Genomic DNA, 12,773 nt, shown 5'->3' with positions numbered 1-12,773 from the left:
GTTTTTCAAAGAAAAACAAATGAGAAGAAGGAAACAGTTTTCTTAAGTACCTGAGAGATCACTGCTTTCAATTCGCCGGAGATCTGAATCAGCCCAAAAGAGCTTGCCCAATCTGCTATCAAGGGCTAAAGCAATTGGCTTACTTAAGCCACTGAAAAAGAGGACCTCTCGTTCTGTTCCATCCAAAGCAGCCCGCTCAATTTTAGGAGACCTTTCCTGAAGATTGGTAAAATACATATAGCTGAAGAAAAAGAACATAAGTAGTATGTTACCAGAGCAATAAATCAGATTCAATAAGGATATACTTGTTCATTAAAACCAATGGAGACAAAGGGATACAACAGATAGAGGTTCTTAGGGAGCTAACTTTAATTGACTAATGAAGTATTACATACAGATACACCTATGTTTTAGGAATAATATTAAAGAGCAATGGCCAGAGAAATCTGAACCTGTTCTAATTAGCTTTTTAATACCTAAAAATAAGTCCTATGTAAATTTTTTCTTATATTTAATTCTAGATTTTTACCCCTCTACTTTAGAAGTACGCTATTTTCCCTGAATTCAGAATCACTTGGATATAATTAAGCACAGAATACTTATTAAATGCAAACATGCGTATTAAATGAAGATAAATTAGTTCTTGAGATATAGGAATCTGAAGTTTAATAAGGATTTTAAGACTAAAAATAGAGATAATTTGGAAAGGGCTAAGTATAACTGGAGACACAGAATACTAGATATTCAAGAGGAGGGGAGTCACATCTGCCTCCGGGTGGGGTAGATCAAGGAAACTGTCATGGAGGGTGGCACTGAAAAAGTCCTAGATGCCTCAGTAGAATTTAGAACTACAGCTACAGTGACCAAGAAAGGAAATCTTTGGCAGTGATATAAGAAAAAGTACAGGGAAGTATATAGAGAAATGTAAGGGTATATAGATATATAATACTGGAGTACAGGGTGCTTAACGATAAATCAATAATGAGTGGAAAAGAAAGGTAAGGAGGCTCTCAGATGCCAAGACATCTGATCACATTTTAGTTACATACCCTTTCTCTGGGTTTACCACAATGGCTCGAGGTCTGTCCTGATCTCCTTTTAAAACCACTCCAATTGATCTGCCATCTAATCTTGTTACATTAATGACGTTGGTGGCCTCACATGTCCAGTAGATGTAACGGCTATAAATATCAATGCTGAGATCATACGGCTGTAATATTTCTAGGTTTTGATTGGGAACTGAGCTTACAACCACAGTAAAGCCCTGTTGATAGAAATACACACACACACACAATTAGACTCCAAGTCAGATAGCCTTGAGACAATTACTCACACTGCTTATACTTACGTAGTCATACATCTGTAGTCAAGCATTGAACAATACACGTCTTATTGCACATTTTTATGGATAATGTATTCTTTGTTAACATGCACATCAAAAATTCCCTTTGGTTATTATAACACTAAGTGAAAAACATTGGGGCCATCTTAGTTGTTTTAAGAATCCGATAGTGCCTTAATTACAAATGGGATGGAGACATTAGCAGCTGTTTCCTATGAACTGCAGACAACTATGGCTAGATCACAAACTAGTAATGCCTCTAAACAAATTCCTCATCTGGAGGAGATTCTAACCCCCGGGGAGTACTTGGTCATGCTTGCAGACATTTTTATTGTCACATTTCTGGGGAGCTGTAACTTGTATCTAGAGGTTAGGGGTGCTGTTAAGCATCCTACCACGTACACTACAGCGCCCTATTGCAAGAATTATCCAGGCCAAAACATCAAGATTAAGAAACCCTGATCTAGAAACGTTAGCAATTAGTTAAGGATACAAAAACCACATCTATCAATTGCCTTTTTCTCTGGTGCTCAAAATGATTTTTAAAAAAGGGGGGAGGGCTTATAAAGCCAAATGAAAAAGAGGCTTTGTCCATCTGTTCTAGCTGAATAATAATACAGGTCATTTACTTGCCAGCTCTGAGGCCACATATTCCTACTGAAGTTACTTAATTTGTTTCTAATGTTCTTGGTTATAAAATAGCCGCTATAAATTTCCAACTACTGTCTGTATCCTGTTATTTGTCCCAGAACCCTGGCTTATATATTGTGTGGTGCATTCACAATATACCTCTGTGACTACATCACATATCTTTAACAACTTCAATACTTTAATTTCTTGCTCTATCCTGTGATAAGAAATAGAAGGGGGGAAAAAGAAAATACATACTAACCCAATTTCCTTAGAGCTTATTATGTTCAGAATCCTACTTAACATCACTGTTACAAAGAAGACAACAATTATTTATAGTAATCCCAGTCAACACTGCTTGACCACAGAAAGAAAGCAAAAAAGAATGGAATGCAGAGCCATGACTGGTATTTTAAGCATAGATAAAATTAATAATATGGTTCTTTCCATAGTTATCAAATAGTTTTATTTTTTTAATTTACTGAATCAATGGTAACATATTTTAAGCGTTTCTAATTTTAATGGGATTTTGTTTCTTAATTTACTGAATCTTCAAAATAATAATTAAGGAGTAATACTATTTGTTGCCCTGTCTATTTAACAGTTATTGGTCCATGTGCTTTACATTCATTTCAGATGAAGTATTCATAAGAAACCTATTTGAAAGAAAAAAAGAATTCTATTGATCTGGGATTAAAAACAATTATTTGGTTTCAGTGCTTCCAACATGCTACATAAATAGTGGCATTATGAAAAATCATAAATGAAAGAGGGTGACAGCGAAAAAACCATTAGCAATAGTATGATCGTCAGCTTTGTTAATATCATTTATATATGTGTGTGTATATATGTGTGTGTGTGTGTGTGTGTGTGTGTGTGTGTGTGTGTGTGTGTGTGTATATAAATCTAACAAGTATTTCTCCAAAAATCATTAGGAGGGAAAAAGTTACCATGTCAAATATTATTTCAGTTTGGACACAAAAATACACATAAGCAGAGAGTCAAGTGAAATCAAGCAGTTGGTTAGTTCAGTTACAAGAAGTATATTTTAAAATGAGCTCTGAATTACCTGGCTGCCATCTTCTTGGGCTTTTCTGATCATGTTTTGTCGTGAGTCAATCCAATAGAGTTGCTTATCCAGTGGGTCATAGTCAATGGCCCGGACATTTCGAAGGCTATGGATAGGAAGGATGATGTCAGGACTCTGTTGTTCATCAATCACCATCCGGTTGATGGCACTCTTTTGACTGAAGAGCAGGAAAGTGGTAGGAGCTTAAAGGAACAAAACAAAAACACAGAAACTGTAATAGCTACTCCAAGTCCTTTATCTCCCACAGATTTGAAAAGTCAGTGTTCTCTCACATGAAATAGACGTAAAAAGAGCGAAGGCTGACAACAGAAGCCCCTCAAAACTCGGAATGAACCAAGCAGCACTCTCATAATCAAACATGCTATAAATTTGTAACTCGCAACCTATTTTTCTTCCATCTCGCTCTACAAAGATTCAGTGCATGTGAAGGATTGAATTATGTCCTCAAAAATACGTGTTGACTTAACCCTGCTTAAAATTGGGGTTTGGTTGTGTTAATAAATATAGGGTGCACCCTAAACCTAATCACTTCAGTCATAAAAATACTAGAACAAACACAAACATAGAAAGCAAGTCAAGAATTTCAAAGACAAAGAAAACCAAGGGCTATTAACAAGGGAGAAATCAACATAGCTGAAATCGGGTTTGGCTTCAGGCTTTAGTATTTAAGAAACATTAATATCTATCGTTTAAAATAACTACTGTGGTATTTATGCTACAACAGCGCTAAGTAACCAAGGTGGTGAGGCAATAGATGAAGCTACATAGAATTCTCTTTAATGTACCAAATGGATATCCTGTACTTCCTTCAACTGTTTCACCTTCTATGTTAGGTGAAAGGAAGACTGGTTTCAAGGGTCAAAACAAACTTCAAGATAAGTTTTAGCTCTCTACATAGTTTATCTTAACCAAGTCAGAGTTTAACCAACTGCTAAATAAAGGTTTTGTCTGTCTTGTCCCTTCCCTAAATCGGTTTCTGTAAAAACTATAAGGCATTATAAAAAGTAAAATTACTAATGTCTATTGGCATTAGTGGGAGCCCTGGTGGTGTAGCAGTTATGTGTTGGGCTGCTAAATGCAAGGTCAGCAGTTTGAAACCACCAGATGCTCTTCGGGAGAAAGACCTAGTTTTTTCTATGGGAGGTGGCGAGGGAGAGGGCAGGTCTACTCTGTCCTCCAGTATTGTCAGTTAGAATTGACTAGATGGCAGTGAGTTTGATTTGGGTACACATAATCATGGGAAGGTGGAAAAGGCAAAAATTGTAAGAATTGGAAATAGGTACTATTTAGTGAATTCCTAATATATGTTAAGTATTAGGCTAGATGCTAATATTAGTCGAATTCTCTTCAGAAATCATTTTACATTTTCACTAAAAAAAATTCTGCACTGACTTCAAGATGTACTTTTACTTTTGCCCTACTGCAGCACACTGTATTTCTCTGCCATGATCTACTCTTTCTGATCTCATCTCTATTTTTTTGTTAAATTTATCACTTACTGCACCACACCATACTTCTTGCCATGAACTTACTCTTTTGGATCTAATATCTAACATCTATCTATATGTAGATATTTTTATCTATGTATGATGCCTACCTATATTTAGATATTTACACATTGATCAATTTACTCTTAAAAGTAAGAAATTAGGTTTCCCTGAGTCCAAAGTGTTTTTTAAAATTTTTAATGGTGCGAGTACAGTGATTTTTATTATTTTTAATGTAAATTATTTGCCAGCACTTAAAAAGCAGCAGGTTTTGAAGCCAAAACAAAAAATTTCTGGATTCATGATGGGTTGGACAGCTCTGTTAATATTAGCTAGAACTAAGCAGCAGCCGGCCACTACGTTCAGAGCATATGCTCTCTAGTTCTTCCCTCTATTAACTACTATTTTACATTGGGCTAATTTTTCTCCTATACATTTTCAGCCTAGACTATTACACATTTACATTTTTTACTTCTGCCTTATTCTATGCACATTGAAAGATAAGAAGGTCAGGCTCCTTAGCCCAATGGAGTCACGTGGGGATTCCCTTTTTTAAAATTATAGATTACCATGCACAGAAGACACCTGTATACAGTCTCCCTCATTGAAGCTACGTAAATTTTATTGAACTGTTCAGTCGTCAAGTAAACAAAAACAATTAGTAAGTAACAAAAATGTGCATTTCTCTCCCTTTACTTATCCCTCTCCTTTTGCTAATCAAAATAATTCTGAACTTCTACTTTTTAATCTAGAAAGATAACTAACTACATGGTGTATAAAATACTGCTTTCTCTTCTAATTAGTTTGCTTTGTGGGACATGGAACTTACCACTGCAAGTTCTGTTGTCAGTATTAAGAGAGTAGTGGGCTGGACATCCACAAACAAAACCTCCAACTGGGACTGCCAAGCAGAGATGGGAGCAGTGCCCATTGCTGGAGGCACACTCATTCCATCCTGCCTGCCGAGAGGAGTGAAAGACAAGGATGTCCATCACATAATCCAAATGGCCCTGAATGACGGTGCGGTTTTGGCCACTAGTTTTGTTGGCACGCTCGATGCTGCGTCGGCTCCAGTCCGTCCAGTAGATGTAATCCTGGTACTGAGTTAAGCCAAATGGATGAGGCAAATCATCTGCTATAACTTCACGGTTGAGTCCTATTTTTGGAAAAGCAATAGACGGGGGAGAAACAAGAGGGATGAAATATGGTGAGAACGCTAGTGTCTTACTGGCAAAAACAAAACAAGAAAACAGGTTTAAACATGCGAAACATTACGTATGCAAGCAACTTTGCAAAGACAACAATTCATTTAAAAGTAACTCTAAAACCAGACCTGTCTTCTGAAATCAATCCTTCTGTTGTCTGATTTTTAAATCATTGAGGTCATTTAAATTCCTGCAAATAATCTATTCTGATTATGTTTTAGTCTCTACACAGGGGTCTACATTTTCAACTTTTCTTCTTCCTTCTATCAAAAGACAGAAGTATATATATTTTAATTAGTATAAAGTCACTTCATGAATCAACTAGGGAGTTATAAATTTCCTACCAACAAACAAAATCATCACATAATAAAGAGATGTTAATCCAAGTACCTGGCCCATTATAAATAAGAACATCAACAACACAGGATATAATTCCCTGACAAGGGAAGAATCTGAGGTTTTCACATGAAGTTATTATTAATAGTATCTAAGCAATGGTAAAAATAAGAGTCACTAATTTTTACATAAAAAGAAAAACATACCATGTGATTCAATAAAAAGAAGTATACAGCTTACCAAGCATATTTGAAGATTCTATTAAGTTGGTATCCAGGTCTGTCCAATAGAGCCTTCTTTTAGTATAATCAATTGTTAGGCCATTTGCTCGCCCCACATTTGGAACTAATGTAGTGCGTTCACTTCCATCCATAGAAGCTCTGTCTATCTTAGGTTTTCCACCCCATTCAGTCCAATACATAAATCTAAATTTAAACAAAAAATAAGTAACATTTCACTTTTGATAAGTCGGAGGAAAGGTAATTATCATGTATAATAACAAAGTATATTCAAAGAAAATAATTTCTAAGTCAAGGAAATGGGTAAAACAAAATCTTGCTTACACTTCTCCAATTATTTTGGCACCCTCAACAAAATATTTTTTCTTATATCCCAAAAAGGAAGTGAGTCAGCTTTCCTTAGTCTTTCCAGTGAGTTTGTTCCTTCTAAACCCCAGGAACTGGAAACAAACCAATGATTTCCATATTGCAGCACTTGCATTTATAAAACTAATATTTAAGCAAGCAAGCAATGGACCTCAGAAACTGGCTTACTTCTGAAAAACATAACTTTATTCTCAATACAAATAATTTGAGCTTTTAAATTGAACTTACTTTTCAATTTATGTAATCAAACTCTCTCTATAAACAAGGTGCAGGAATACATCAAAGGTAAAATATACAGTGGGTCTTTAACTGAAGTTAAAAGCAAAGTTCCTGCTACTAAAATATATTTGGTTCCCTGGTCGAATGGAGCATGCTCTGATTAAGAGCAGATAATCACCAGAGTATGTCAACCGGGCAGCACGTACTATTAGTACAATCCTTGTGAAATGATAGCATATTCTTTAGCTTTTACATATTTTACTATTTCAAGTTCTTGACTCTAACCTTAGAGCAGCCTCATAACACAGGATTTTTACAGATGAGCTCAAAACACTAAAATAAATGTGAGTGACTTGTTGAATGTCATAGTTCTAGAACAAAATCCACAGTCAGATGGCCTTTCCACAAAACGTGTAAGCCACTAGTTTAGAGACATTGCATACTGGGTTTGGGAAAGCTCCTCCACATACCAGCCTGCAACAAACACCTAAGGACAGATAGTCATTCAATCATCAGCCTGCCAACTTACGGCTGGCTTGGTAACAATTCATGAACATGCTTTAACATCTCAAGCTTTGTTTGCATTTATACTTGTCAGCTGACAGCCATGTGTACAGCACAAAGGCTACTGAGAAACACTTGTGAAAGAAATAACACATTGCCAGCAGTGACCTATACTAGATTCTTAGCTCTAACTATACATGTGTCTGTCTGGCAACTACTGCTTATAGCCAAGATCACCTTCATCCCAACTCAGCAAGTTAGTTCAGAAAAGGTGAATTTGATGCAGCATTTTAACTTGATAAGTAACTAGCTGTTCATGGAACAAATGTGATTTCAGGTATATTTTTAAATTATAGATATGATGAATGTTTATATGTTCATGCTATAAGCTTTTGCTTTTAAATGAATATTTTCTTCAAATTTGAGATGCCAGCTTTTTAAAATTTGTTGAATTCTGTAAGACTCATCTACCCTTTAAAATGTATATTTGCTAATATTTTATCTTATAATATCACATTTTGTCCAAGTTTAAAAATAATAATCTGACAAAAGCTGCCCACTTTGAACTCACATTATAAAACGGAACTTTCATGCAGTTATTTCTCAGCACACAACACTGCTGTTGTGGTTTACTAAAATGCTGTTTTCATTAAGTACCATTGAGTCAATTCTAAGTGATGACCACCCTATGTACAACACAACCAAACACCGCCTAGTCCTGCGTCAACCTCACAATTGTTCTTAGGTTTGAGCCTCCAGTTAGAGCCATTGTATCAGTCCATCTTGTCCAGGGCTTTCCACGTTTTTACTGCCCCTCTATTTACCAAGCATGCTATCCTTTTCCAGGGATTGGTCTCTCTTGACAGTATGTATATACAAATATGTAAGACGAAGTCTTACTGCCCTGGCATACATGTTGGTCTGCTAACTGCAAGGACAGGGGTTGGAACCACCAGCCACTCCTCAGGAGAAAGATGAGGCTTGCTACTCCTGTAAAGAGTTAGTCTCAGAGACCCACAAGGGCAATTCTACTCTGTCCTATAGGGTCACTAAGAGTTAGAATCAACTTGATGGCAACGAGTTTAAAAGGTTTGGAATGTGTTTAACTGGAGAGGGAGCGCATGTAAATTTCCACTGGATAATGGCTTTAAAAAAAAAATTTACTTAGTATTTCATTAGTAATCTTTAATTATCCACTTTGCTAATCTTTCTTTACCCCAATGTTTTTGGAGTTTTTTAATTAAAATCTTTTATTGGGGGCTTTTACATCTCTTATCACAATCCACACAATCATCCATTGTCTCAAGCACATTTGTACAAATGCTGTCATCACCATTTTCAAAGCATCTTCTTTCTACTTGAGCCCTTGATATCAGCTCCTCATTTCCCCCTCCCTCTGTCATGAAACCTTGGTAAGTTATAGATTATTATTTTCATATCTTATATCATCCTCTGTCACCCTTCACCCACTTTTCTGTTGTTTAGCCGCCTGGGAGGGGGCTATATGCTGATCCTCGTGATCGATTCCCGCTTTCTCCCCTACCTTCCCCCCATTCTCCTGGCATCTCTACTCTCATTGTTGACCCTGAAGGGTTTGTCTATCCTGGATTCCATGTTGCGGGCTCTTATCTGTAGCAGTGCTCTGGTCTAATCCGATTTGTAAGGTAGAATTGAGGCCATTATAGTGGGGGAAAGGAAGCATTAAGGAACTAGAGGAAAGTTGTGTGTTTCATCAGTGCTATACTGCACCCTGACTGGGTCATCTCTTCCTTGTGACCCTTCTGTGAGGGGATGTCCAATTGTCTACAGATGTGCATTGGATCTCCATTCCATGCACGCCTCCCCCGCTCCCAATTCACATTGGGTATGATTTTGTTCTGGGTCTTAGATGCCAGATACCTCATCCCTTCTACACCCCATGATCACACAGGCTGGTGTGCTTCTTCCATGTGTGCTTTGTTGCTTCTCAGGTGGATGGCCGCTTGTTTATCTTCAAGCCTTGAATACCCCAGACGCTATATCTTTTGATAGCTGGGCATCATCAGCTTTCTTCACATTTGCTTATGCACACATTTGTCTTCAGCAATCGTGTCAGGAAGGCTTCACCCCAATGTGAATGGCAAAGTAAAACAGCTAATGATAATTCTAAAATCAGTGAAATTCCTAATGGTTTCAATAAAGCCTATGGTTTAGATGTCAGAATCCTAATAAGCACTATTGAAGGTCCAAGAAGATCATTTTTTTAACGGGGTCATGTTCCCCAAATATACAATGTATTTCAAAAAAGAAAACATGAAAGTGTTTACCCTTCAGCAGGGTCCAACGCAAGAGCTCTGGGGCTATCTAGGTCTTTCCACACCAAAACTTGTCGGTGCTGTCCATCCAACTTTGACACTTCAATTCGATTTGTTCCTGTGTCTGCCCAGTACAAATTCTTCCCAAGCCAGTCTACTGCCATACCTTCTGGATAATCTAAGCCAAATTCTACCACATGTTCCAGTGCACTGCCGTTCATAAAGGCTCTGCTGATGGTCTGTAAAAAAGAAAAGCAACACAAGAGATGAGCTAACTTACATTATTTAAACATAAAACGGCTATCCACAAAGCAGTTTGGGTTTGGTTTTGTGGAGGCTGGAGAAAACGGTGAAAGAATTATGCTGCCTAACAAAATGCATGAGGAGAGAGATAACTTTTATCTAGCTCTAATAAATGCAACTACAGCCTCAATTTTATTGCCAATTCAGGAAACAAATAGGAAACCCCTTAAGAGTCTAGAATTTATTCTAATGACAGTGGAATGACTTTTGTGATCAAAATTAGCAATCAAGTAACAAAGGTGTGAGCGGACGGTTAGAGGCTCTGTTTCATCAACTTCTTGAAGATAAAAGTAAAGCCAAATCATTGGTACTATCCTACAAAATAGGCATTGCTGTTTTCAAGATAAAGGAATTCTGAAGGGTATACAGCAAAATATTTATTTCATTTGTTTATTTAATAAATGTTACTGAACATCATTAGAGTTCAAAGTTGACTTAAAAGTCTCATGTTCTAATGCATTACATTAGATACTAGTCTATAAAAGTTATTTAAGTAAGCCTAGAACATTCTGAAAGAAGCAGTAATTCTCTAGATTTTCTGGCTAGGAGTTTCCTCTCTCCTATAGAACTTCACTGTGATTTTCAACATTTACATTAAGTAAAAGAAAACAGAGGTATGTTATAGAGCCCTGGAGGCAGGGTAGATAAAAAAGTCAGCTGCTAACCGAAATCTACCAGCCTCTCCTAAGGAGAAAGATGTGGTAGCTTGCTTCCAGAAAAGTGTACAGCCTTAGTAACCCTTGGGTCTACTCTGTCCTATGATATCACTTTGAATCTGAATTGACTGAAAAGCAGATGCTTTGATAGTTTATAACATTTTTCTACCTCAAATCAGGCTCAAAATTTCATTTAAAATTGATTAAGGAATAAATCTCTGTAAGTTATTTATGCAGAACACACAATAGCTTACTCAGTTAATGACAAAAAATGTTAAAGTTTAATTGAAAAAGGTAAGAGAAGGCTATGCCTTTAGAAACTTAATGCCCCAGTTTCAATGCTCCAATTCCTTTTCTAACCTTGAGTGATATATCAGTCCAGTAAATTCGGTTGTCTGTCACATCAAAATCCAAAGCGGATGCTTCCTTGACACCAGTGAGTGGGATGGCCACATTATTGTTGTTAGTTTCCAAAGAAATGCGCCTGATATCTGCTCTCCGAGAAAACAAAAGGAAAGCCTCTGGGACAATACAGGTCTTCATGTCACTGATGAGTTCAAAGCCAATAGGGCAGGCACAGCGCAGGCCCTGAGGTCTATAGAGGCAAAGATGGCTACACCCCCCATTTTCCTCAGCACAGGGGTTGGAACCTAAAAGACGGATTAATTATAAATGGGCACAAGAAGACACAAACACGGACACAATCGATACATTTTCACTTTAAAACACCTAAGCATTTGGTTCACAGAGATGTATGATCATGCCTGCTTGTTCCGAAATCTAGATCTCAGTTCCAATTTCGGGAATTAAAACAGCAGGAAATTAAACAATGGTAAAATACTTTCCTTTTATACTCATAAGCTTTAAATAAATTATATTACTCATATAAGATTTTAATTATTTTGATAAAGAAAGTGATGCGAGCGAACAACAGAATTGTATGTAAATGGATATACTGGATAGCGTAAGATATAGCAAAAAAATAAGGGTTTCTGGGGAGGGGGTGAAGGGATAAAAGGTAGCAGATATCAAGGAGTTCAAGAAGAAAGAAAATGTTTGAAATTAACTGGTAGCAATTGTACAATACTACTTGATGTAATTGAACTATGGAATGTTACGGTATCTTTAAGAGATCCCAATAAAATGATTTTTTTTAAAAAGGTGTCACGGGTAAAAATGAAGTGGCCCACGCAGTATGAAAAACAATGAATAAATTGACTTTATCATGAAAGAAAAAAGTATGCATGTATGTGTTTATTCAATCCTTCAATTGAAACCGTGTACCCTGAATACTCAGCTAATGTTTAAAAGACCGATCCTTTTAAAAGGTTAACAAATAATCTCCATGCTGACCCAATTTTGGGGGGTGGAGGAATGAGGCTTTACCTTATGGGAGCTTCAGAAAGTTCCTAAACGTATTCGTTACTTAATAATTTATAACACTGATTTTCTAAACTACCATCTCTATCTTTTCTCATACCTGGCTTCCATCTCTAAGGGAGTTCTAGAATTACTTACCAATGATTCGATGAACGTTTGTGGCCTTTAGGCCCATTAGGTCAGGCAGCTGATCTATGATGATTTCCCTTTCTGCACTCCGTTTGTGAACTCTTTCAATGCTCCGCCTCTGCCAGTCAGTCCAGTAAACATAGTCACCCAATAAAGTAAACCCAAATATGTGAGGAATTTTGTCTTCCACGAGTACTCTTCTTCCAGAACCATCAGTATTTATAACCTTTAGGTTTAAATTTAAAGAAAAGAAGAAAAATATATAGCTTCATAATCTATGTGAACAAAGACAAATCTAATTGCTTGTTTGTGGTAAACTGAGGGATTCGATGAGAATGTAATGCAGCTAACTCATCCATGCTCATCATTACGGGTGTGGAAAGCCGACTCTGGTGGGGGAAGACTCACGGTTACGAAATATAAATTTTAATATACATTCATAGGACTGGACACAGTCCCTCTAATAGCCCACCATAAAGGAACTGTCAGAAAGGAGTTACCATATAAGATTAATCATTTCTGTGTCTATTTTACAATGCCTAAAGGTTATCTGTAGATAAAAGCAATCACATTCTATAGCCAATCCACCTTAA

At 36.8% G+C, this 12,773-nt stretch overlaps 1 protein-coding gene across 1 annotated transcript in view; it reads right to left on the bottom strand.

The window, feature by feature from the left end:
• Positions 1–12,773, bottom strand: part of LRP6 (LDL receptor related protein 6) — a 168,821-nt gene that overhangs the window by 32,351 nt on the left and 123,697 nt on the right. Inside the window, exons 8-15 of the mRNA XM_004716210.2 lie at positions 12,190–12,406; positions 11,032–11,321; positions 9,725–9,951; positions 6,331–6,515; positions 5,379–5,705; positions 3,042–3,244; positions 1,050–1,264; positions 51–241 (exon numbers count right to left, since the gene is read on the bottom strand). Of these exons, the coding sequence (XP_004716267.1) occupies positions 51–241; positions 1,050–1,264; positions 3,042–3,244; positions 5,379–5,705; positions 6,331–6,515; positions 9,725–9,951; positions 11,032–11,321; positions 12,190–12,406 (1,855 nt within the window). The remainder of the gene's footprint in view (positions 1–50; positions 242–1,049; positions 1,265–3,041; positions 3,245–5,378; positions 5,706–6,330; positions 6,516–9,724; positions 9,952–11,031; positions 11,322–12,189; positions 12,407–12,773) is intronic.

Source organism: Echinops telfairi, unplaced genomic scaffold (assembly GCF_000313985.2).
Source record: "Echinops telfairi isolate 266 unplaced genomic scaffold, ASM31398v2 ScPeMD7_1957;HRSCAF=2489, whole genome shotgun sequence".
NCBI lineage: Eukaryota > Metazoa > Chordata > Mammalia > Afrosoricida > Tenrecidae > Echinops > Echinops telfairi.
This window is presented reverse-complemented; position numbering and strand designations above follow the sequence as displayed.